The 21,800-nt window shown below is 63.0% G+C and overlaps 1 protein-coding gene and 2 long non-coding RNA genes across 3 annotated transcripts; 2 read left to right on the top strand and 1 right to left on the bottom strand.

Annotated features, from left to right (window-relative positions):
- Nucleotides 1-2,614: 2,614 nt before the first annotated feature.
- On the bottom strand, nt 2,615-9,451 carry LOC103345367 (HAUS augmin-like complex subunit 8). Its single transcript, XM_070058930.1, has 9 exons — nt 9,404-9,451; nt 6,600-6,681; nt 5,941-6,033; nt 5,349-5,443; nt 4,863-4,928; nt 4,621-4,779; nt 3,507-3,648; nt 3,223-3,361; nt 2,615-2,912 (listed from the first exon to the last, which is right to left on the bottom strand). Exons 3-9 carry the CDS (start codon nt 5,993-5,995, stop codon nt 2,738-2,740), a joined length of 831 nt encoding a protein of 276 aa, XP_069915031.1. The 5' UTR covers nt 5,996-6,033; nt 6,600-6,681; nt 9,404-9,451; the 3' UTR covers nt 2,615-2,737.
- Nucleotides 9,452-10,351: 900 nt separating this feature from the next.
- Nucleotides 10,352-16,686, top strand: LOC138845660 (uncharacterized). Its single transcript, XR_011382885.1, has 3 exons — nt 10,352-10,496; nt 11,152-11,427; nt 14,156-16,686. It is a non-coding gene; the product is annotated as an uncharacterized lncRNA (long non-coding RNA).
- A 3,514-nt stretch (nt 16,687-20,200) lies between these two features.
- Nucleotides 20,201-21,703, top strand: LOC138845659 (uncharacterized). The gene is made up of 2 exons (XR_011382884.1): nt 20,201-20,566; nt 21,224-21,703. It is a non-coding gene; the product is annotated as an uncharacterized lncRNA (long non-coding RNA).
- Nucleotides 21,704-21,800: the final 97 nt, after the last annotated feature.

Below are 21,800 nucleotides of genomic sequence, written 5' to 3'. Positions count from 1 at the left end.
TCCCCCTGTTCTTGCCCCTCTCCCACTGGGACGCCCTCCCCCCAGCCCCTGCCCCTGTCACCCAGACCACCCACACCCCCCACTCAACCCGGTCCACAGCCAGCACCTTCCCTACCACCTGAGGAGTTATTCTAACAAGCAGATGGCACCCCCACAGGAAGCAGGGCCCCCTCACCCCCTTGTACCAACAAGGCCTTTCCCTACAGCACCTGCTGGGTCACGCAGCTCCCAGACGCAGCCAGGTGCCGGGCGGTGGCCTCCTCCCCCTCCACATCCACCCCCCGGAGGAGGGGATTGGTTTCTGGACCCTCCCTCCCCATGGATACCAGAATCCACGGCTGCTCGAGCCCCTTCTGTGAAATGCTGCAGGGGCCGGCGCTGTGGCGTGGCAGGTTAAGCATCTGGCCGCGATACTCGCATCCGATATGGGCGCCAGTTCAAGTCCCGGCTGCTCCACTTCTGGTCCAGCTCCCTGCTCATGCGCCTGGGAAAGCAGTGGAAGATGGCCCAAAGTCCTCGGGCTCCTGCACCCACGTGGGAGACCCGGATGGAGCTCCTGGCTGCTGGCTTCAGCCTGGCCCAGCCCTGGCTGTTGCAGCCATCTGGGGAGTGAACCAGCGGATGGAGACCTCTCTCTCTCTCTCTCTCTCTCTCTGTGTAACTCTGCCTTTCAAATAAATAAATAAATCTTAAAAAAAAAAAAAAAAAGAAGAAGAACAACTGTGGTGTGTGGCAAGAAGAAGGCAGCCCTCTTAAGAAGTCTTTTTGGCTTTCCTGTACAAAGTGAACTCGTGACTTAGCAGTTAAACACCTGCATCCTCTATCAAGGTGCCCGGGTTCAAGCCCGGGCCCCACTCTTGCCTCCAGCGCTCCCGCAAACGTGCAGCCTGCGAGGCAGCAGGTGAAGTGAGTTCAGACAGTGGAGTTCCTGGCCCCTACGGGGGAGACGGGAGACCCGGATTTCGTGCTTGGCTCCCAGCTTCAGCCCTGGCCCAGCCCTGGCTGCTGTGAACATCTGGAGAGTGAGCCAGTGGGTGGCAGCTCTCTCTGCTTCTGATAGATTAAAAAAAAAAAAAAAAAAAAGATTTCTTTACCTATTAGAGAGGCAGAGAGAGAGGTCTTCTATTTGCTGGTTCACTCCCCAAATGGCCTCAGGCTGAGCTGGTCCAAAGCCAGGAGCCAGGAGCTTCTTCCAGGTCTCCCACTCGGGTGCAGGGGCCCAAGGACTTGGGCCATCCTCCACCACCTTCCCGGGCCACAGCAGAGACCTGGATGGGAAGTGGAGCAGCCAGGCCTCGAACCGGCGCCCGTATGCTGCAGGCAGCGGCTTTCCCCGCTACGCCACAGCGCCAGCCCCAGATACGTTTTAAAGACACGTGAGCACTGGACAGGGTTTAACATCTGTGTCTCCTTGCTGTGAGCAGGTGAGTCGCCTTCCCGAACCTCTAGTTTCCTTTGTTAACAAGCATGTGCGGGGTGGGGCGGGGGTATCCTGGGCTGAGCTGTGTCCCCACAAAATTCAGGAGCGGCTGGTGTCACCCCCGGGGGCCTCAGCACGCGACTGTGTGGAGACAGACTTGAAACGAAGTATGAAGTTCAAGCTCAGAGCCAGACTCCGGAGGGCTTGGATGTGAGCCAGGGACACAGGCCACGGCCAGGACAAGGGAGGGGAACCCGGGCTGGTGGCCATGGATGTCTGTGTCCAGCGGGGTGGGGGCCGGCACCGCTGGGGTTCATCTGACGTCCTGTGCACAGAGGCAGGGCCGTCCGGGAGCGAATGTGAGTGAGGGAGACGGAGAAGGACGGACACGGCACTTGCGTGGCCCCCAGAGCAGCCACGTTCACGGACAGAGGAGCGTGGAGCCGAGGTGAGCAGGGGCGGGGTGGAGGGTGTTCCCAGGGCGACGCGTCCGGCCCAGCACCCTTCCTCCCTCGCTGTGGCTGTTTTCTCTCCCCTGCTCTGAGCTGGAAATTCCAGCTCATTGTGTCAAAGATCCATCTGGCTTCTCGTTGCTCACCCCCCGGCAAGCCCAGGCTCACGCGGCTGCAAGTTCAAGGCCTGGGCCCCCTGCTATGCTGCTGGGTGACCTGGGGCAGTGTGTGAGCCTCTCTGAGCGGGGCTGTCGCACCCCGTGAGCACTTGTGAGGTGTCTAGGCGTGGCCCGGGGACAGCCTGACCCTCCCTTCCGGGGCCCAGTGCCTGTGACCAGCAGAGCCCCCCCCCCCAGGTGACAGCAGCGTTTGGTAAGGCTGGTCCCAGCCCAGCGGTGCAGGGACCCTGAGGAGCCTGGCACAGGTGGCCCAAACACTGTGCCCGTCACCCGCGTGCGTGGGGACCTGGGTGGCGTCTCTGCCTCCCGCTTCTGTGTGGCCCCGCCCAGGCCATGATGCTCGTCTGGGGAGCGGCCCAGGGACGGATCTCGCTCAGTCTCCCTCTCTGCGACTCTACCCTCTATCTATCTATCTATCTATCTATCTATCTATCTATCTAACTTTTTTAATCGCACAAAGTCTTCAGCTGCAGGCACCGCCCCGTGATGACCGGGGGTCGGGAGCTCAGGGGACCCGGACACAGCGCGCCCCGCCCAGCCGGGCTCACCCACAAAACGCGCGCTTCCAGTGCAGAACAGTTTTATTTCAACGCGGCAAACAACACGGTCCAACGGCAGCCGATAAAGTGCTCAACTGTCCAGGGCACCCCAGGCGAGGCCAGGGCTCCGGGCAGGGGCGGCCGGGCTCACGGGGGCCCCGGCTCGTCCTGGGAGAGGGGCCGCTCCCCGCGGGCGCCGTCCTCGCGGAAGTACCAGCGGCTGGGGGCCGCCGGGCCCTGCGCTTCCTCCCAGGCGCGCTGGTTCAGCAGGGCGGCCTCTTTGCTCGCCTCGGTCGACAGTTCCAGCACCTGGGCGAAGCTCCTGGGAGAGAATGGGCGCAGACCCTCAGCGGGGCGGAGACCCCCACCGCGGGCAGACCCTCATTGTGGGCGGAGACCCCCACCGCGGGCGGCCCAGAGCGCTGGGCATCCAGGCAGGACCTGAGCACTTGAGTCCTTGCAGCTGCTCCCCAGGGGGCCCAGCAGGGAGCTGGACGTGGGGGCGGGGCGGGCACCCTCTGGGAGCCCGCAGCCAGCCTGGGTGGGAACTGCAGTGGGAAGGGCCCAGGGGCCCCAAAGACGCCGCAGCTGCCCCCCTGCACCCCGTGGGCGGGAAGGGTCCCCCAGGATACCTTCGGAGCTCCAGGTCCTTCTCCACGGCCAGGCCCCGGAGCTCGCTGAGCAAGGCCAGCGCCTGCGTGGGCTCTGCGCTGCCGACCCCCAGCTCTCCCAGGAGGCGGTGGGCGGTGTTCAGCTCAGGCTGCAGGGCATCTGGAGGGGAGGGGAGGGGGCCGTCAGCGCCGGAGGAAAGGGGCCCAGGCTGCCCGCAGCGCCCTCTGCAGTGCAGCACCCGGACCCCCACGCCGCCGCCCCCCCCCCCCAAGGCCGCCCCGCGCGGCCGCGACATCGCTCCTACCGAGCAGGCGCCGGCCGCCCCCCTCCAGGTAGACGGAGCGCACGGGCAGCTCGTGCCGGGTGCCGTCCAGGGCCGTGGCGAGCGCCGTGTACCCTTCCCTGAAGCGGCCGGCCGCTGCCTCGAAGGGCCGCAGCAGCTCCGTCTGTGGCGGGAGGGAGGGGCCGTGAGACAGGACGTCACCGTCCGCGCCCCCAGCACCCCTGGGCTCCCCAAGGCGGACGCGGCAGGCCCCCGGGGGCCTCTGAGGCTGCGCTGGGCGCCCCCGACCTCCCGCTCCCGGGCACGGTCCAGGCTGCGCCTTGCAAATACGCGTGTGCCTCCGCCGCCCGCGCTCACGGGGCCACCTCCGCCCTGCCCTGCCCGCCCGGGCGGTCTGGGCCCTCATGGCCGCGTGGGGGAGCGACAGGGACCTGTTCCGAGCCCTGAGTCCCCCAGAACTCACGCAGACGCTGAACCCCCCTTTCCTGCCCAGCGCTGGGGGCGGGGCACGGACCTGGGCTAACGCAGGCTCCGCGGGGAGGGCTCAGGCCCGGCTCCGGCCACTGCGGCCATTTGGGGAGTGACCCAGTGGATGGGGACCCCTCTGTCCTTCCCTCTCTGTCTGTAACTCCGCCTCTCAAGTTACTAAATACATCATTAAAACAGTGTGTGGGAAATGCATGTTACAACCAAAGGATACATGGATTACAAAGTTCTGCAAAACCAGTGGGTTTGATCTGTATTTTTGAGAGCTAGCGGGAGAGAGAACCTCCCCTCACTGTCCCTCCCAGATGCCCACGCGGCTCGAGGTGACTCCCAGGTGGGCGGCAGGGACCCAGTGCTGGAGCCGGCCTGCTGCCCAAGGATCCAGGCCGAGCAGGAAGCCGGGGTCAGGGGCGGGGCCCCGGGCCCTCCTGGCCTTCTCCGCGGCTGGCTCCCCAGACCTCTGTCCAGTCCTGTCCCCGGGACTCCGTGGAGGGGAGGGGAGGGGCCGCTCGTGTCTGCAGGGACCGGAGGGCAGGCCTGCCCTGGCCCTCAGCGCCCTGTGCTCCACTGGGGCGCACCCACTCGCGGCCCAGACCCCGTGGGGCCGCAGAGCCCAGCATAGCCCCTCCCGCCCGCGCCCGCGGCTGACCTGGGCGGTGAGGGCTCCCGCCAGCTCCCTCTTCCTCTGCGAGACCAGGAGCCTGCGCCGCAGCGCGTGGGCCGTCTCCCGCAGCCGCTCCCGCTCCTGGCCCAGGCGCAGCAAATCCTGCTCTGCCTGCTCCTCAAAGCGGGCCAGCCCGTTCTCCATCTGAGAGGGGTGCAGAGGCGCGGCCCGGGTCAGCGGGGGCCGCCCCCCCACCCCGCGCCACTCCCGGGCCAGGCCGCGGTCACCTTGACGGCCAGCAGGGTCAGCAGCAGCGTCTGCGACTCCATCAGCTCCATCTCCTCACAGAGGTCCTGGGGGGAGGAGGCCCCTCAGTGGCCCATGCCGCGGGCCTGCCCCTCCCCTCCAGAGGGACAGAGCAGCAGCTGTCAATCAAGGTTCAGAGGGGCCCCGGCCCACCCCGCTGCCACCTTGGTGCCAGGACAGCGTCCTGCGTCCCCTGGGCCCAGCCCCACCCAGGACAGGCGCCTGTCTGACCCCTTGCCCGGCACAGCGCCGGCACGAAATGGACCTGAGACCCCAGGTTGGCCCCCTACCGTACGTGCACTTGGGGAACTTCACCTCGGAACGATCTAGAACAGCTGAGGTCCCCACGGCTGTGCTCACGGCACGGCTGTCTGGGCTCTGGGCGCCCCAGGCCCCAGGGTGCCCGGGCCCCAGGCAGGAGCCAAGCAGACGCGTGGAGCGCGGGTGGCGGCCTCTCGCTCACTCACCGGGCCCTTCCTCCGCGGGGCCGAGAAGGAGGCCGACTCCGCCCTCTTGGACAGCGACCTGTCCAGCTGGGGGGTCTTCCTGAGTGCGCTGCGGTCTGAGAGAGAGGGGCACAGAAGAGGCACAGATCCGCGGGGGGGCCCCGGGCACCGCGGGCCACACCCCTCCCGTGGGAGCCTGTTCAAGTCCTGGCGCCTCTGCTTCCACTCCGGCTCCCTGCTAGGGGCCCACAGAGCCACAGGGGCGGGCACCTGCTATCCACGTGGGAGACACCGGCGGACTCCTGAGTCCTGGCTTCAGCCTGGCCCAGTCCCAGCTGCTGCGGCCGTTCTGGGAGTGAACCAGCGATGGAAGATGTCCAGCTACCCCCCACCTCCTCACTCTACCTTTCAACTAAATAACACGTCTAACAGGAAAACAAAATCCAAGCCCACGTCTCCAAGGCCGGCTTCTGCTGGACGCTCGGCCAGTTCCGAGCTTCGTCAACTGAACCGCGGCCGCCGGGGCCGGCTGGGGAGCGGCTGTGCGGGAAGCCCCGTGGTCCGTGGCCCTGGCGGCGAGGGGAGCGGGCTGAACTCTGAGCTGGGCTCTCACCGTTGATGGCGGAGAGGTCGAGGTCGGGCGGGGCCGCGCCGTGGCCTTCCAGCATGGTCGACTGCAGGTCCCCCTTCCCGAAGCCGCTGCCATCTGCCGGCCATCGAGGACGCCAGGGAGCCCTGGGTGAGGTGGGTGCCCCCGCGGGCGCCCCTCCCTCCTACACTCAGCTTCTCCTGAGTCCCAGTGGGGAGGGGGCAGTGAGGGCTGGGGGGCAGGGCAGGGCTGTGCGGGAGGCGCTGCCCGCACTTCCCTAGGGAGCACGTGGACGCGCAGTGAGCACCATGTGCGCCAGCTACGGCTGTGGGTGGGGGCTCAGGCGTGGGGGCCCAGCAAGGCAGCGCCGAGGGGAAGGGCCGGGGAGGGTGAGGATCACGGGGGCGCCGCCCTCAGGAGGGATGACCGCTGGACTTGGACGTGAACTCCCGCCACAGGGGGTCACGGGAAGGCACGGGCCGGCCCTGATCCCTGGCTTCCCGTGTCACTGACATATCTCACGCTCTCCCACTGCAGGCCATCGGCCAGAGGCCAACGAGGCGCACAGTGGCAGCCGGCTCTCCTCCACGGCCACGCAGGAACAAAGTGACCCCTCCCCCCGCCCGCCCCCGCTGAGCCTCCTGACCCCTCCCAGGAAGGAGGAGGGAGCCCCAACCCAGCACCTCGGCTCCTCTGGGGCTGGCTGGCTTTCCTCCCGCCCTCGGGTGCCTTCCCGCTGGTCTTTGCTGTGTCAGCTGCAGGAGGCTGGGAGGGGACACGGGTCGTCAGGGGATGACGCGGCCTACTCCCTGGGGGCCCTGCTGGGGTCGGCGCGGGGCAGGGAGAGTCAGAGCTCTGAGACTTGATCTCGTGCGCACAGGACAGAAGTCACCAGGTGCCTGCGGGTGTCCATCCCAAGGGGCTGATTTCGGGTCACCTCATAGGGACGGCTTGCCTACGGCGGGCGCTCGGCAGAGCGGGTCGGGGTCACTGGGGCCGCCTACGCCCCTGGCGGGGAGCCTGGGCTCACGTCCCACCCGGCTCTCCACTCCAGCTTCCCGCCGATGGGCACCTCGGGAGGTGCAGCAGGGGCCCGGCCGCCCTGTGGGAGACCCGGATGGAGTTGCGGCTCCTGGCGTCGGCCTGGCCCAGCCCTGGCTGTCACGCGCGTGCCGGAGCAGCCAGGTCATACGGGAATTCATCTGCGAGACTTACAGAGAAGCAAGCGAGCCAAGCAGGAGACCCGGCCCACAATGACCATAACTAACAGCAACAAGAACCCTGGAAGGAGCCAGAACAAGGCCCCGCCCACACCTCCCTCCCCTCCCAGGGGACGTTCTAGAATAAGCCAGAAAAGGCACAGAGGCCGGAAGGGAACACCAGAGCCCTGCGTTGTGCAGACGCGACCGTCGCGCAGGAAACCCTAGGACGTCTCCTAGACGGGCAGCGGGCGCGGCGTCCGCTCTGTCCACCCGAGGCCACAGGGTGCCCAGGGCACTCTTCTCTGTTGTTGTTAAGATTCAGGCTTTCCTTATTTATCTCTATGATTTATCTCCCCGCCTCTCTGACAGGAGAGACACAGAGCGAGCGAGCGAGTGAGCGAGAGAGAACCTTCCATCCGCGGGTTCACCCCCCACATGGCGGCCACGCTGGGGCTGGGCCAGGCTGAAGCCGGGAGCCAGGAGCGCCACCCCGGTCCCCACACGGCTGCAGGGACCCGAGCCATGTAAACTACACCGCGGCTTCAAACATGGGCGGGCGCGCGGCCCCACGTGAAGGCATCCACGTCCCACATCCCGCTCCCCGGGTTCGAGTCCCCATCCCGGGCCCCGGCCCTGCCTTCCTCCTAATGCAGACCCTAGGAGGGCTCCTGCACCCACACTGGGCTCCTGGCTCCTGGCTCCGGCCTGGTCCAGTCCTGGCCACGGAGGGCATTTGGGAAGTGAACCAGTGGATGGAGCCCTCTGTGTCTGTCTCTCTGCCTTCCAATAAATAATAAAAAATTAAAGAAATTATTAAAAATAAGCTCAGGAGAAATTATTTTAAAATGAAAACACGGCCTTCAAAGATCTCACTGTGCCCCATGCGAGACACATGGGGGCGCCGTAGCCAAGCGTCCCAGGCCCCTCTGAGGCCGTCCTGTCTGGGCTGTGACCTCCCCCACAGTCGTTCGTGGGAGGAGACAGTGGTGCGAGGCCCCTCCCTCAGGCCGACCTCACAGCGCACTCCCAGGAGTCCGTCAGGGCGGACACCGGGCACAGCGGGTCAAGCTGAGCTTCTGACCTGGCGCCCAGCCCACAGCTCGAACCCTGGCTCCTCCGGGCTCCCGAGCCAGCTCCCTGCGAGGCGCCTGGGAAGGCAGCAGAGGAAGGCCACGTCTCGGGCCCCTGCACCCTGTGGGAGACCCGGATGGAGCTCCGGGCTCCTGGCTTCAGCCTGGCGCAGGCATTTGGGGAGCCCAGCAGTGGATGGAAGATCTCTCTCTCTCTCTCTCTCTCTCCCCCTAGTCAGTAAGTGCATCTTAAAAATACGTCAGAGAGGCAGAGACGAGCGTCTAGCTCCGTGCGGGCACCACGCACGACTGGGACGGCCGAGTGACCCCAGCGTCACGGCATCTGTTTCCAGCAGCTCCTTCCCGGGACAGAGCAGGCAGTGGGGGCGCCGTGTGGAGCCCGGGGGTCCCAACGCCCGCGTCTCCCGTCAGAGAGCCCGGCCTCTGCACCCGGCACAGCTCCTGACAACACCTGCTGCCCCAGCAGCCCCCGGGAGTCCGCGGTGACGGCCCCCATAACCGGGTTCCTGCTCCCTGGGGGAGACCTGCGTGAGCTCCGGGCACCGCGGGTGTCTGGGGGTTCCCCAGAGGCTCGGGAGCTCTCTGCTCTGCCCCTGTGTCGCTCAGGTAAATAAACGAATAAATAAAACTAAAACCAACACAGCACGGCGCTGGGTCGTGCACTGTTCCCACCAGGCCTCGGACAAGGCGCGTTCTCACCGCGCACTCTCTCCTGCCTCCCGGGGCGGAACTCTGCCCCTGCACTGGGGCCCAGGCCCGAGCTCCTGTAGGCTGTCTCCAATACCCACAGGGCTTAAAGATTTATTTACCTGTTAGAAAGGCAGAGTTACAGGGAGGCAGAGGGAGAGAGAGAGGCAGAGGGAGAGAGATAGAAAGAGAGAGAGAGAGGGGTCTCCCACCCTCGGGCTCACTCCCCAGATGGCCACAGTGGCCAGGGCTGGACGAAGCCGAGTCTGGAATTCCACACGGGTCTTCCCCGGGGGTGGGGGAACCGAAGCCTTTTTCTTTTTTTTTAATGCCAGCTGTGCATCAAGACTCCGCTGGGCACGGCGGACCCTGGGCATCCAGCAGGTGGGCGCTGGGTCGGAAGCCAAAGAACGTCCCGTCCCACACGGGAGGGGCTGACGCGCTGGGCGCTGGGCAGAGACCCCGGGGTCGCCCCGAGCCGGTTCACGGGGAACAGGAGGTCGTAACCTTCTTGGCCGCCTTCTTCTCATACTGCAAGTACCGGGACTCCACCACTCTTCCCCCTGGGCGGGCCACACGGCGGGTTCACAACAGGGCGGCGACACTGCCCACGGGGACCCCACTGTGCCCAGACCCCCGCCCCTGAGCAAGTGCAGCGGGCCTTCCCGCTCCGCCCCGAGCACGGAGCTGCCCCGCTCCTCTCCCAGCCTGCCCGGTAAGGTGCAGGGGCAGGGGCAGGGGCAGGGACAGCGCCACGGGGCGGAGCCGACGCGGGCCAGGAGCTGTGCACCCAGTGCTGGCTCTCAGACGGAGCCCCCAGACGTCAGAGGCTCCGTGCCGCCTTCCTCCACGCGCGGACGGCCGAGCCCCGCGTGGGCCCCTGGCCCGGGCCGGGTCTGAGCGGGAGACGACGCTGCAGCCCTGAGGTTCCAGGATAGGGCCCCGTCTGCTCTTGCTCCCCACGGCGCCAGCCCCGCTCCGAGGCTGACCCACGCGCCCCGGGGCACCCCGCGTCCCTCAGGACGCCGCGGGTTTCGAACTCGCAACCCCGGCAGGAGTCCGCCCCCGAGCATGCGCAGAAGCCTCCGCCGCGGCCCCGGGGGAATCGGCTGTGGCCCAGCCCCAAGGGTCTCCGCCCTCCAATTCAGCCACCCTCGGCCACGGCCGCCCCCTCGGGCTTCCAGGAATCCAGGCCCGCGTCGTCGCCACTCACCCAGCGCCGCCGCGTCCTGAGGAATCCATTTTCCCGCCTTCCACTCAAAGGCCGGCTCCTCCCGGCCCCGCCCGGCCCCTCGCCGCGGGTCGGGCCATGTCGAGAAGCCCGAGAGGGGTGTCCGCAGGGCGCGAGCGCCGGCTGAGGGCGAGGTGGGCTCTTCCTGCGCGCGCACCTCCCCCTCCTCCCCTTACACTTGGTCTGGCCCGCCCGCGGCAAGGGGCCAGAGCGAAATAAGGGGCGGGGCTTCTGCTTTCCCGCCCACAAGGCTGCTAGTACCTGCTTCGGACCCGCGTGCTTGCTCGCAGGTGCAGGGTCGGGGCGCGCGGGGCGGAGCTGCCCGAGGGGCAGCGGGAGTGCGGGCAGGGAGCTGCGGCCGAGGCCCAGGTGAGTCCGGGCGGCCGCGGGTTGGATGCTCCGGCTCGAAGCGGGCGCTGGGGGCAGGCGTGAGGAGGGCCGGAGTTGAGGGGGTCGTGGGGGCCGCGCCGGCAGGGGTCGAGGGGGTGGAAACGGGGCTGGGGGCCGTGGAAAGGTTGCAGGAGACGGGGTGGAAGCGACGGGAAGAAGGAGAAAGGGGCTGGTGCTTGAGGGGGGCTGAGTGCGCGACCGTTGTGGGGCGGGGGGAGCTTTGGTCTTGTGGCTTGGAGCAACTTCTCCGAAGAGGACGTGGCTTCGGTGGTAGTTGGGGGGTCGCAGGAAACGGGGTGGGAGGGAGGGAAGGCAGGGGGCGGGGTTCGCGAGGCCCCGGCCGGGGGAGGGGGGACTGCTGGGGTGCGGCGGGGGGTAGGGGGCGCCCCGGCGGCCGGCCTGGGGGCGTCCGCCCCCGCGATGGCGGCGCCTGGCACCCAGTGGGCGCTCAGTCGGTGTGTGCGGTGCCGAGCCCACTGATGGGGCAGCCGGCTATGGGGAAGGGGCGCGGCGGGGGCTGGATGGGAGGAACGGGGGTGGGAGACCCGGCGGGAACCGGGGGCGGCCCGGGGGGGTGTGGGGATGCAGAGAGAGAGAGTAGGGATTGAGTGCCTTTCGCTTCTGTACTCCTTAGCGTGCTTGATCCACAGCACCCGGAGAGCCGATGCCGGCTTCATGTCAGGTGGGAAGAGATAGGCCCCGTCCTAGGGCCGCTGTCCGTGGGGGCGAAGGCCCAGCCGGCTGGAATAAACCCTCTGTGTTTTGCATCTGTGACTGCTGTTCGTGTGTTATTTGGGACTCAGGACACAGCGTCTGGGGGCTCGTCCTGGATCGGTCTCCGTGAAGCAGCCAGGACTTGAGGAGCTCCGTCTGCAGGGTAGCCTGGAACCGCCTGGGTCCACACCAGCAGGTGAGTCTTGGAAGCGGGGTTGAGGCAGCAGGCAGACGTGCCGGAAAGCCCATCCCGATCGACAGGGAGACGGCCCTCGGTCCAGTTATAAAGATCACTATGGAGAAGGGCCAGGACTGCCAGTGCTGTTGCCCCGCCGGCCCTGTGGCCCTCAGCGGAAAAGCCTGGACCGTCCAGGAGGGGCTCTCCGGCCGCTGAGCGTGCCCTTGCTGAGACCTGGTACTGAAGACTGGGCCCCTCCTGGGGTGACACTCCCGGTCCTCCCGAGACTTGGGCCACTTGTGGAGGAGGGGCATAAGGTGGGGGGGTTTTACCCCTTCCTGTGCCACCAAAACTTTCATCCCCCCCTGGGGGGGGCATGAATTTTTTTTTTTTTTTTTTGACAGGCAGAGTGGACAGTGAGAGAGAGAGACAGAGAGAGAAAGGTCTTCCCTTGCCGTTGGTTCACCCTCCAATGGCCGCCGCTGCAGCCGGCGCACCGCGCTGATCCGATGGCAGGAGCCAGGAGCCAGGTGCTTCTCCTGGTCTCCCATGGGGTGCAGGGCCCAAGCACCTGGGCCATCCTCCACTGCACTCCCTGGCCACAGCAGAGAGCTGGCCTGGAAGAGGGGCAACCGGGACAGAATCCGGCGCCCCGACCGGGACTAGAACCCGGTGTGCCGGCGCCGCAAGGTGGAGGATTAGCCTATTGAGCCACGGCGCCGGCCGAAATTTTTTTTTTAAATTTATTTATTTGACAGGTGGAGTTAATCAGAGAAAGACAGAGAGAAAGGTCTCCCTTCCGTTGGTTCACCCCCCCAAGTGGCCGCTACAGCCAGTGCTGTGCTGATCCAAAGCCAGAAGCCAGGTGCTTCCTCCTGGTCTCCCATGTGGGTGCAGAGCCCAAGCACTTGGGCCATCCTCCACTGCCCTCCTGGGCCACAGCAGAGAGCTGGACTGGAAGAGGAGGAACTGGGACTAGAACCTGGTGCCCACATGGGATGCCGGTGCCGCAGATGGAAGATTAACCAGGTGAGCCATGGCGCCGGCCCCATTTAACTTCCTTTTAATATGTGGTGCCGGAGCTGGGTTCTAGTCCTGGTTGGGGCGCCGGTTCTGTCAAGGCTGCCCGCAGCTTGCCTTGACCGAGGAGGGGAAGTGCGCCACCCGCCACTCAGCCTTCCCCAAACCCCGGGGACAATCAGGAGCGGTGGGGAGCCCAGTGGAAGCAGGTTCTCACTTTATTGTAGAAGGGAGGTGTATATATAGCTGAGGTACAGAGTGGATGAGCGGATGTGGGCAAGGGGCGGGTGATGTGATGCCACTCCTGTTATACCACCTTAATGATCCTTAGGCAAAAGCGCCCTGGGGCTGGGGTGTTTGCCACCAGGGATTTGAAAAAGACAGGCTTTTTTTTTTTTTTTTTTTTTTTTTTGACAGGCAGAGTGGATAGTGAGAGAGAGAGACAGAGAGAAAGGTCTTCCTTTGCCGTTGGTTCACCTCCAATGGCCGCCGCGGCCGGCGCGCTGCGGCCGGCGCACCGCGCTGATCCGATGGCAGGAGCCAGGAGCCAGGTGCTTTTCCTGGTCTCCCATGGGGTGCAGGGCCCAAGCACTTGGGCCATCCTCCACTGCACTCCCGGGCCACAGCAGAGGGCTGGCCTGGAAGAGGGGCAACCGGGACAGAATCCGGCGCCCCAACCGGGACTAGAACCCGGTGTGCCGGCGCCGCTAGGCGGAGGATTAGCCTAGTGAGCCACGGCGCCGGCCAAAAGACAGGCTTTCAAATTCACGGCAGGCTCAGGAAGTTCCTCTAGGCCTCTCCGGATTCAGCCTCCCCCACATCACCCCACCTGAGCCTCTGGGCCATAGCCTTCCCTGAACCACCCACTTGGGGGAAAATAAATGGAAACAACTCAGTGTGGCCCGGCTGAAGTTCCACCACCCAGATTGTGCACCCCGAGGGATTGTGGGAGATGGCTGAGCAGGTCAGGGGATGGAGGCTAGCCGTCAGGAATGCGTCCCAGTAAGAGAGACTGGGGCGGTTCTGGGAGGTGGTCTTGACTGAGGTGAGACCAGGCAAGTACCGGGTACAGATACTCATTGGTATTTGTAGACGCTTCCCCTGGCTGGGTGGAGACCTTCCCCACAAAGAGACAGCGGAGACGGTGCCTAAGACTAGGTTAGAACAAACAATTCCCAGGTATGGGACTCCCAAAATAATCGGCTCTGATAATGGACCGGCGCTTGTCAGTAAGCTAATTCCGCAGCTAGCTCAGGTTCTGGGGACGCACTGGAAGCTACGTTGTGAGTGTAGTCCCCAAGGTTCCGGTCAGGTGGAACGTATGAACCGGACGCGGAAGGAGACACTAACTAAATCGGCGATAGAGACTGGCGAGAATTGGGTGACGCTTCTTCCGGACGCCGTGTTCCGAGTTCGGAACACCCCCTGTAAGCTCAGTCTGACTCTCTTTGAAATTACGTGCAAGGCCCCTGCCCCAGTATTCGCAGCCCATCCGAGGCGGGGGCGCGAGCTCGGCCGTCTGGAACTGCTGCGAGGGCTGAAGGCCCCCGTAAACGTTCACGAGGAGCTGTGGCCGGTACCTGCTGCTCTGACCGAGAAGGTCTGGCCCCAGGCACCAGTTGGAACCCGGAGACTGGGTTTGGGTAACAAGGCCTAACGCCAAGACGTTAGCGCCAAGGTAGAAAGGGCCTGACGATGTCGTGTTGTCACCCCTGTGGCTGTTTAGGCGGATGGAATAGCGCCTCGGCCGCATCGTGCCCGCGTGAGGGAGGCGTCAGGACCCGAGTCTGCAACGACCAATCGCGAGTGGACAGTTGGCCGAGACCCCGTCAACCCCGTGAAGTTGCGGCTGGTCAGGAGCCACGGAGCAGAGCGTTTCCCCGAGCCACAGCCGGCCACGCACCGCAACCCACACGCCGGCGCCCCGCCGTAAGCCGGCCTCCTACCCAGCCTTCTGAAAACCCGGGACCTGCCACCTGCCACCTGGAAGTGACGACACCGGGCAGCTTGCCGGACGCACGGTCGGGCCTCGTATCGAACGCTGAGCCTTCATGAATGGTTGCTTATTTGCTACTTGTGATTACTTTAACTTTGTTGTGAAGCTAGATTAGGTAAGTGGATCAGTAGTTACAGTAGACTATACATTCAGATCCAGCAGTTAGAGTAGAGAAAACTGTTAGAAAAATAACAGTCAGAATGAACCTGCTCACCGTCAGCACGGTTATATGGCTCTCGGGAGTGCCCGTGACCACAAGCCAGGGCGACTACAGGTGGGTGCTGAGCAGGCCGGGCGAGGTGGTTAAGGCACAAACAGGAGCACTTGGGGATCCAGCGGCTTCCTCCTTTACGACGACCCTCTGTGACCTGGTCCCCGTGTGCGACCTGACCTCTGCGGGGGCTGACAGTGTCCCGTTCTACGTGTGCCCAGACGAGGGACCGTCCTATTGCAACAACTCGGCTCAGTACTATTGTCCCTACTGGGGTTGCGAAACGATAGCGCCCCTGTGGATAGAGGGGGCAGGGAAAGATCCAGACATTAAAATGGAATACTACCCGCCAGGCTGTGTCCCTCCACGCCCCTATGGAACATGGAGGGCTGTGGGCTCCGGGCGGCTCTCAAACTACAGGGTGCAACCCAGCAAACTGTGCAAGCAAGTCCAAATTAATGTCACCACTCCTAATAACACTAACTGGAACTACGGGAAGAGCTGGGGATTAAGGTACTACCAAGATGGGACCGATCTGGGAGGGATATTTTCCATCCAGAGATTTCCGGTGGAGGCCCTGAGCGCAGCAGGCCCCAATAAAGTCCTGGCCCCCCCAAAAAGGAATAAAAACCATAAGCTGGTTTCTTGGACGACCGAGAGGCCGCTTGTGTCGGGCCCTTCGGCTCTAAGCTATGGTCCGCCCCTAAGCTACTCCTCGCCTGTTTTCCCAACTAACGCCTCGGATTCCTTACCACCTGCGGGGGTCCCTGATGTAGGTCTCGACAGCCACCCTTTATGGACACTGCTCTCCGCAATGTACCAGGTCCTCAACGTGACCAATCCTAACGAGACGCGGTCCTGCTGGCTCTGTTACGAGATGCGGCTGCCTTTCTATGAGGCTGTGGGGATCACGGGAAACTATAGCGTCTCTCCGAACTCCCAAGGGTGCCAACGGGAGCAAAAGGCACCGGCAGGACTAACTGTGCCGTCAGTCACTGGGAAGGGGTTGTGCGTTGGTCAGGTAAACGACTCAAACCCCCTCTGTAGCCGGTCTGAGCCTATCCGAGAGGGGTATTATCTACCTCCCAACAACAGCTGGTGGGCATGCTCAGAGTCGGGACTCACGCCCTGTTTCAGTGGCCAGCTGGCCAGCCAGGCCAGGGAATATTGTATAATGGTCCAGGTGCTCCCTAGGATCCTCTATCACCCAGGGGATCAACTCTTAAATGACATAGAAAGTGACCACCAGCTCAGGCGCAAGAGGGAGCCCAGGACAGCCACCACAGTAGCCTCTCTCTTGGGCCCACGGCTGGCAGGGTCGGGCACAGGAATCGCCTCTCTTGCCCAACAGAGCCATCCGTTTTCCAATCTAAGATGGGCCACACATGGAGAGAGAGAGAGATTAGACACCGCTGTCTCCCGCCTAGAAAGGTCTCTCTCCTCCCTCGCAGAGGTAGCGTCGCGAAAGAGACAGGGATCGGCTCCCCCGTTTCCCGGGCAGGGGGCCCTCTGTGCCGCACTGGGGGAGGAGTGTTGCGTTTACGCCGACCATACTGGGGTGGTGCGGGACTCGATGAAGAAACTGCGGGAGCGTCTAGACAAACGAGAAAGAGAATTAGAGCAGCAGGGCTGGTTTGCGTCCTGGTTCAGTCTCTCCCCTTGGCTCGCCGCCGCGGTGTGCTCCTTCTTCGGGCTTCTGCTTATCCTGCTCCTGCTGCTGGCTGTCAGGCAGTGCGTCCTTAACCAGGAAACGGCATCTGCTAGAGACAGGGTCCACGTGGTCCACCTTGGGGTCTTGTGACAGAACTACACGCATCTCACGCGAGCAGGATTCCTCCCGTTAGAAAAAGGGGGGATGCAGAGAGAGAGAGTAGGGACTGACTGCCTTTCGCTTCTGTACTCCGTAGCGTGTTTAATAGCTAGATAGGAAGCACCCGGAGAGAGAGCCGATGCCGGCTTCACGTCAGGTGGGAAGAGACAGGCCCTGTCCTAGCGCCGCTGTGCGTGGGGGCGAAGGCCCGGCCGGCTGGAATAAACCCTCTGTGTTTTGCATCCGTGACTGCCGTTCGTGTGTTATTTGGGATTCAGGACACAACAAGGAGGATGTGGGCCGTGCGGTCACCCCGGGCTGATGCTGGGTGCAGCCCTGGAGAGTCGGGTGCCCCCCCTTTCCCCTTCCTGACGTCGAAGCCTGGGGCTGGGTCCCTGCACCCTGTGGCGGCTGTTTGGGGAGTGGACCCGTACATGGAAGATCTCTCTGTAACTCTGACTCTTAAGTGCATCTCAGCAATGGCCGCAATGGCCAGGGCTGTCCGTCCCGGTCTCCCACGTGGTTGCAGGGGCCCAGGCCGTGAGATCATCGCTGCACCCCACCCACCTGCTTTTGGAAGACCCTCCAGGTGCACGTATTTCAGTTCTCCCCCGACCTGAACTGAACTTTGGCTTCTGCGTTCCGAGGAACTGTGCGCAGGTGTTAAGTAGGCGCTGAGCCCTAGATGGGGGGATTTCTCCACCTCATTCCCTCTCCCTGCGAGGCTGACACCATCATCCCCGACTTCGAGATGCGGCGGACCTTGGAGTGACGGCTCTCGGGCCCCCGAGGAGTGGTGATGCCGCGCCCTCTGGAGGCCGACCCTGGAACTGCCGCGCGAGTGGGCAGAGGCAGCTTGAGGGGTCAATTGCGTCGTTGGGGGGGGGGGGACGCCCCCGGCCCCTAAAAAGCCAGCGAGAAAGATAAGCAGTATCTTTTTTAATTTTTAATTTTGGCCAAAGTATAAATAAGATTGCAGTTCAGTCCTCCTCTTAATTTTGAGAGGCAGAGAGAGGCAGCTGCATCAAACGCCTGGGAAACTGGAACTCCATCCGGGTCTCCCACGCGGGTGGCAAGGGCCCAAGGACCTGAGCATCACCTGCTGCCTCCCAGGGGCCTGGAATCGGGAGCTGAGCCAGCACTGGAATCCAGGCAACGTGATTTGGGGTGTGCATATGGCAGGAGCCATCTGAACGTGTGCCCCAAGCCCACCCATCCCGTGCAAATCCTTTTCAAAGCTCAGTGAGGGGCCGGCAAGTGCCGGCTGCAGCGCCGGCAGCCCGTCAGAGCGCCAGTCGCAGCAGCACCTCCCACCTCCCTGCTGATGTGCCTGGGACGGCAGCAGGTGGTGCCACGGGGCCCACTGCGCTGGGCGGAGCGGCGGCCTCCGGGGAATAGATGCCGTGTCCTTAACCTGGGGAGCCCGTGGCCGTCTTGGTGGATGTGACTGACTTCAGCTTGGGTAGCTTTTGTTGTGTTTGGAGGGGCACAGACTTCCCACCCGCTGGTTCACTCTGGCACGGTGCGGGGGTGGGGGGGATTCCAGCAGGGGTGGAGGTCTGTCTGTCAGAGCGGTGTGGGCCCACTCAAGCTGCACTCTGGGGGGTGCTGGGCCATCTCTTCCTGAGATCCGGACGCCCAGGGTGTGACGTCCGGGGCGAGGTTAATTGAACATTCCAAAAGGGTGGGGTAAGGGGCTGGATTTGAGTACCCCCTATTTCCTTGCCCCCCCCCTTTTTTTAAGATTTGTTTATTTGAAAGAGTTAGAGAGAGAAAGAGACACCTTCCATCTGCCAGTACACTCCCCAGATGGCCACAATGGCCAGTGCTGGGCCAGGCCAAAGCCAGGAGCTTCATCAGGGTCCCCCATGTGGGTGAGAGGGGCCCAAGTACTTGGGCCATGTCCCACTGCTTTACCCAGGCCGTTAGCAGGGAGCTGGATCGGAAGTGGAGCAGCCAGGACTTGAACCAGCACTTGTATGAGATGCTGGCATCACAGGTGGTGGCTTTATAAGAAACAAAATAGGTGCTGGCGCTGTGGCATAGCAGGTAAAGCCACTGCCTGCAGTGCCGGCATACCATATGGGTACCAGTTCGAGACCTGGTTGCTCCACTTCTGATCCAGCTCTCTGCTATGGCCTGGGAAAGCAGTAGAAGATGGCCCAAGTGCTTGGGCCCCTGCACCTGCGTGGGAGACCTGGATGGAGCTCCTGGCTCCTGGCTTCAGATCGACACAGCTCTGGCCATTGTAGCCATTTGGGGGGTGAACCAGCGGGTGGCAGACCTTTCTGTCTGTCTCTCCCTCTCACTGTCTGTAACTCTACCTCTCAAATAAATAAATGAAAAAATGAAATCTTAAAAAGTGAGAGATTAGGTTATAAAAACTGGGGCTTGGGTTGGGCATTTGGTCCAGCCACTGCTTGGGGTGCCCACATCCCCTATGAGACAGCTCAGGCTCAAGCCGCGGCCCAGCCAGCTTCCTGCTAACGAACACCTTGGTGGGGGTGAAGTGGGGAGGCCCTGCCACCCAGGTGCGAGGCCCAGTTGGAGATCTTGGCTCCTGGCTTTGGCCTGACCCAGCTGCAGCCATTGTGGACTTTTGGGGAGAGTGAACCAACAGATGGGGGGAAAAATCTCTAGTAAAATGCAAATAAATAAAATAAATTTTAAAATCCGTGTTGGAATCCTAACCCCTAATATGATGGTATCGGAGGCGGGGCGTTTGGGTGCCATGAGGTCATGATGGGAGAAGATCCCCCAGGGAGAAGGGCTAACGTCTTCTAGAAAGAGGAGGAGACCTGGCGCCTCTGCCCTCCGCCACGCAGCGGGGTCTGCCCACACCTGATCCTGGCCTTCCAGCCCCCAGAGAGAACTGTGAGACGCGAATGTTTGTGGTTTGCACCTCCTAAGAGAACCAACGGGCCAGATGTAGGTTAGGAGGGAGAGCTGGATGGAGCTCCTGGCTCCTAGCTTTGGCCTGGCCCAGCCCTGACCGTTAACATTTGAGGACTGAACTAGTCATGGGAGCCTTCTCCCAATCTGTCCCTCTCTGCCTTTCAAATTAAAAATAATAATAATGATAAAGAGAGAGTCACCCAGCCCGGAGGTCGTGCAAGTCTGTGTTTCCAGCCCTGGGCAGGTCTGTTGCAATGACTCAGCTCCCGGATGTAGCACCACGACAATTAGACAATTACGGGAACAAATGCGTGTGGCTGTGTGCCAATAAACCTTTATTTACAAACAAAGCTCGGGGGCCACAGCCGACCTGCCCTTGACCTCCTCCTCCTCCTCCTTTCTTCCCTTGGGGAGTGGTCTGTCTGCCCCAGGTCACGGGGCCAGTGAGTGGCCAGGCCAGGTCTCACCAGCACCTGTGGTCGCCCTCACCGGCCCCTGGGGGTCCCTGCACTGGCTGAGCCGGGCCTCTTCCCAGAGACCTCCAGGCAGGTCCCAGGAAGCCGGGTTCTCTCCGCCCACGTCCCAGGTGGCTGCTGGCTGGGGGCCCAGGAACTTAATTTACCTAAAGCCTGCTCTGTGCCAGGGATCACGCGCTTCTTAGGATTGAACTCTGCTTGCTACTATTTTATGATTATTATTTGAGAGGCGGAGACACACCCTCCCTGTGTCCTCCATCCGCTGCCTCGTTCTCCAAACGCCAGGCCACAGACGGGAGCCAGGAACCCCACGCGAGTCTCCCCCGTGCGGGCGGGGGGACCCAGGTCCTTGAGCTGTCACAGCAAGCGGAGCCGGGCCCGGCATCCAGGACGCTGCCTCTCCTTGTTTCCGTGTTATGTGCCTGGGAGCAGGTGCCGGGTCTCCACACTCAAGGGTAGGGGTTGCACAGGGATGAGCTGGGATGGGACTGGCAGCTTCCCAGAGTGCAGTGCCTGTGGGAGTCGCAGCCGCTCCTGTTAATGCCAAAGTGGGAGGTGGCAGGTGACAGCCCAAGTGCCGGGGTGCCTGCCTTCCACATGGGCGACCTTCATGGAGTTCTGGGCTCCTGGCTTCGCCGTGACCCAGCCCTGGCCGCTGTTGTGGCCATTTGGGTCATGAACCCGTGGCTGAAGATTCTCTCTCTCTCTGTCGCTGCGGGGACACCCGTACCCCCCATCAGGGTGCACAGGTGAGAGCCCTAGCTCCGCCCCCAACCCCAGCTTCCTGCAAGTGCGTGCCCTGGGAGGCAGTGGCTGAGGGCTCCGTACCTGGGTTCCTCCCTCCCTCCTTCCCTACACGGTGGGGCTGCTGCCGGCTTCAGCCTGGTCCAGCCCTGGCTGTTGTGGCTATCTGGGGAATGACCCAGCAGATGGAATCTGTCTGTCTCCCCCACCCCCTAACTCTGCCTTTCAAATAGAATAAATCCTTTTTTAAAAAGTAAAATCTGTATTTTGTATTGTAGCAACATTGTTTACAAATGGAGGGAAAAAAAAACGACCTTTCTGTTAATGCAAGACCAAGGTCTCTGAGCGGGGACTTCGGCTAATTTTAGCCCGGGCTTGAGAGCGGCCCCCAGGGCCAGCTTGCCCTGTCAATCATTCCCAGAATAGCCTGGGTGGCTGCCTGAGCACCATCTCTTCCCCCCAGGAAATCAGAGCCCAGAAGGTTGGGCTGGGGGGCGGACTGATCTCCCCCAGCCCGGCTGAGTGTCTCTGCGCAGGCGCGCGGCTGGCTGTGGTCCCGGCCCCTGCAGACCCCTCCCGCGAGCTGTCCTGGGGGAACTGGAGTTCCCTGCACAGCTGGGAAGTCCCAGAGCCCTGTCTCTGGTTTCCTTGTTTCTTTATAGATCCAGGCAGGACTTCGGCGTCCAGTCCCGCAGGTTCTGAGGATCCGCCGCCATCGCAGTCCACCCCGCCTCCCCCAGCACCTGTGACCGCTTGGTAGAAAAACGTCTGAACCACCCCAACCTCTTGCAGCCGTTCACTTGGTTTCCATCCCTTACATTAAATGCATAGGGAGAGCATGTGGGACAGTGGGTAGGACGCCGCCGGGGTCCCCCGCGTCCCACATCTGAGTGCCTGGGTTCAAGTTCTGGCTGTGTGTCTAACAATCCCAGCTTCCCGCTAATGCACACCCCAGGCGGCCGCTCAAGGACTTGGGTCCCTGCCGCCCACGTGGGCGACCCGGATGGCGTTCTGGGCTCCTGGCTTCATGGCTGCTGCAGGTGTCTGGTGGTGGTGGGGGGTGAACCAGCATATGGAAGAACTCTGTTTATGTCTCTCTCTCTGATGCTCTTTTAAATAAGTAAAATCTTAACAGAATAAAAGTGTACAAATGGGGGCCGGCGCTGTGGCGTAGCGGGTAAAGCTGCCGCTTGAAGCGCCGGCATCCCATATGGACGCTGGTTTAAGTCCTGGCTGCTC

This window comes from Oryctolagus cuniculus, chromosome 16 (assembly GCF_964237555.1).
Source record: "Oryctolagus cuniculus chromosome 16, mOryCun1.1, whole genome shotgun sequence".
Lineage (NCBI taxonomy): Eukaryota > Metazoa > Chordata > Mammalia > Lagomorpha > Leporidae > Oryctolagus > Oryctolagus cuniculus.
This window is presented reverse-complemented; position numbering and strand designations above follow the sequence as displayed.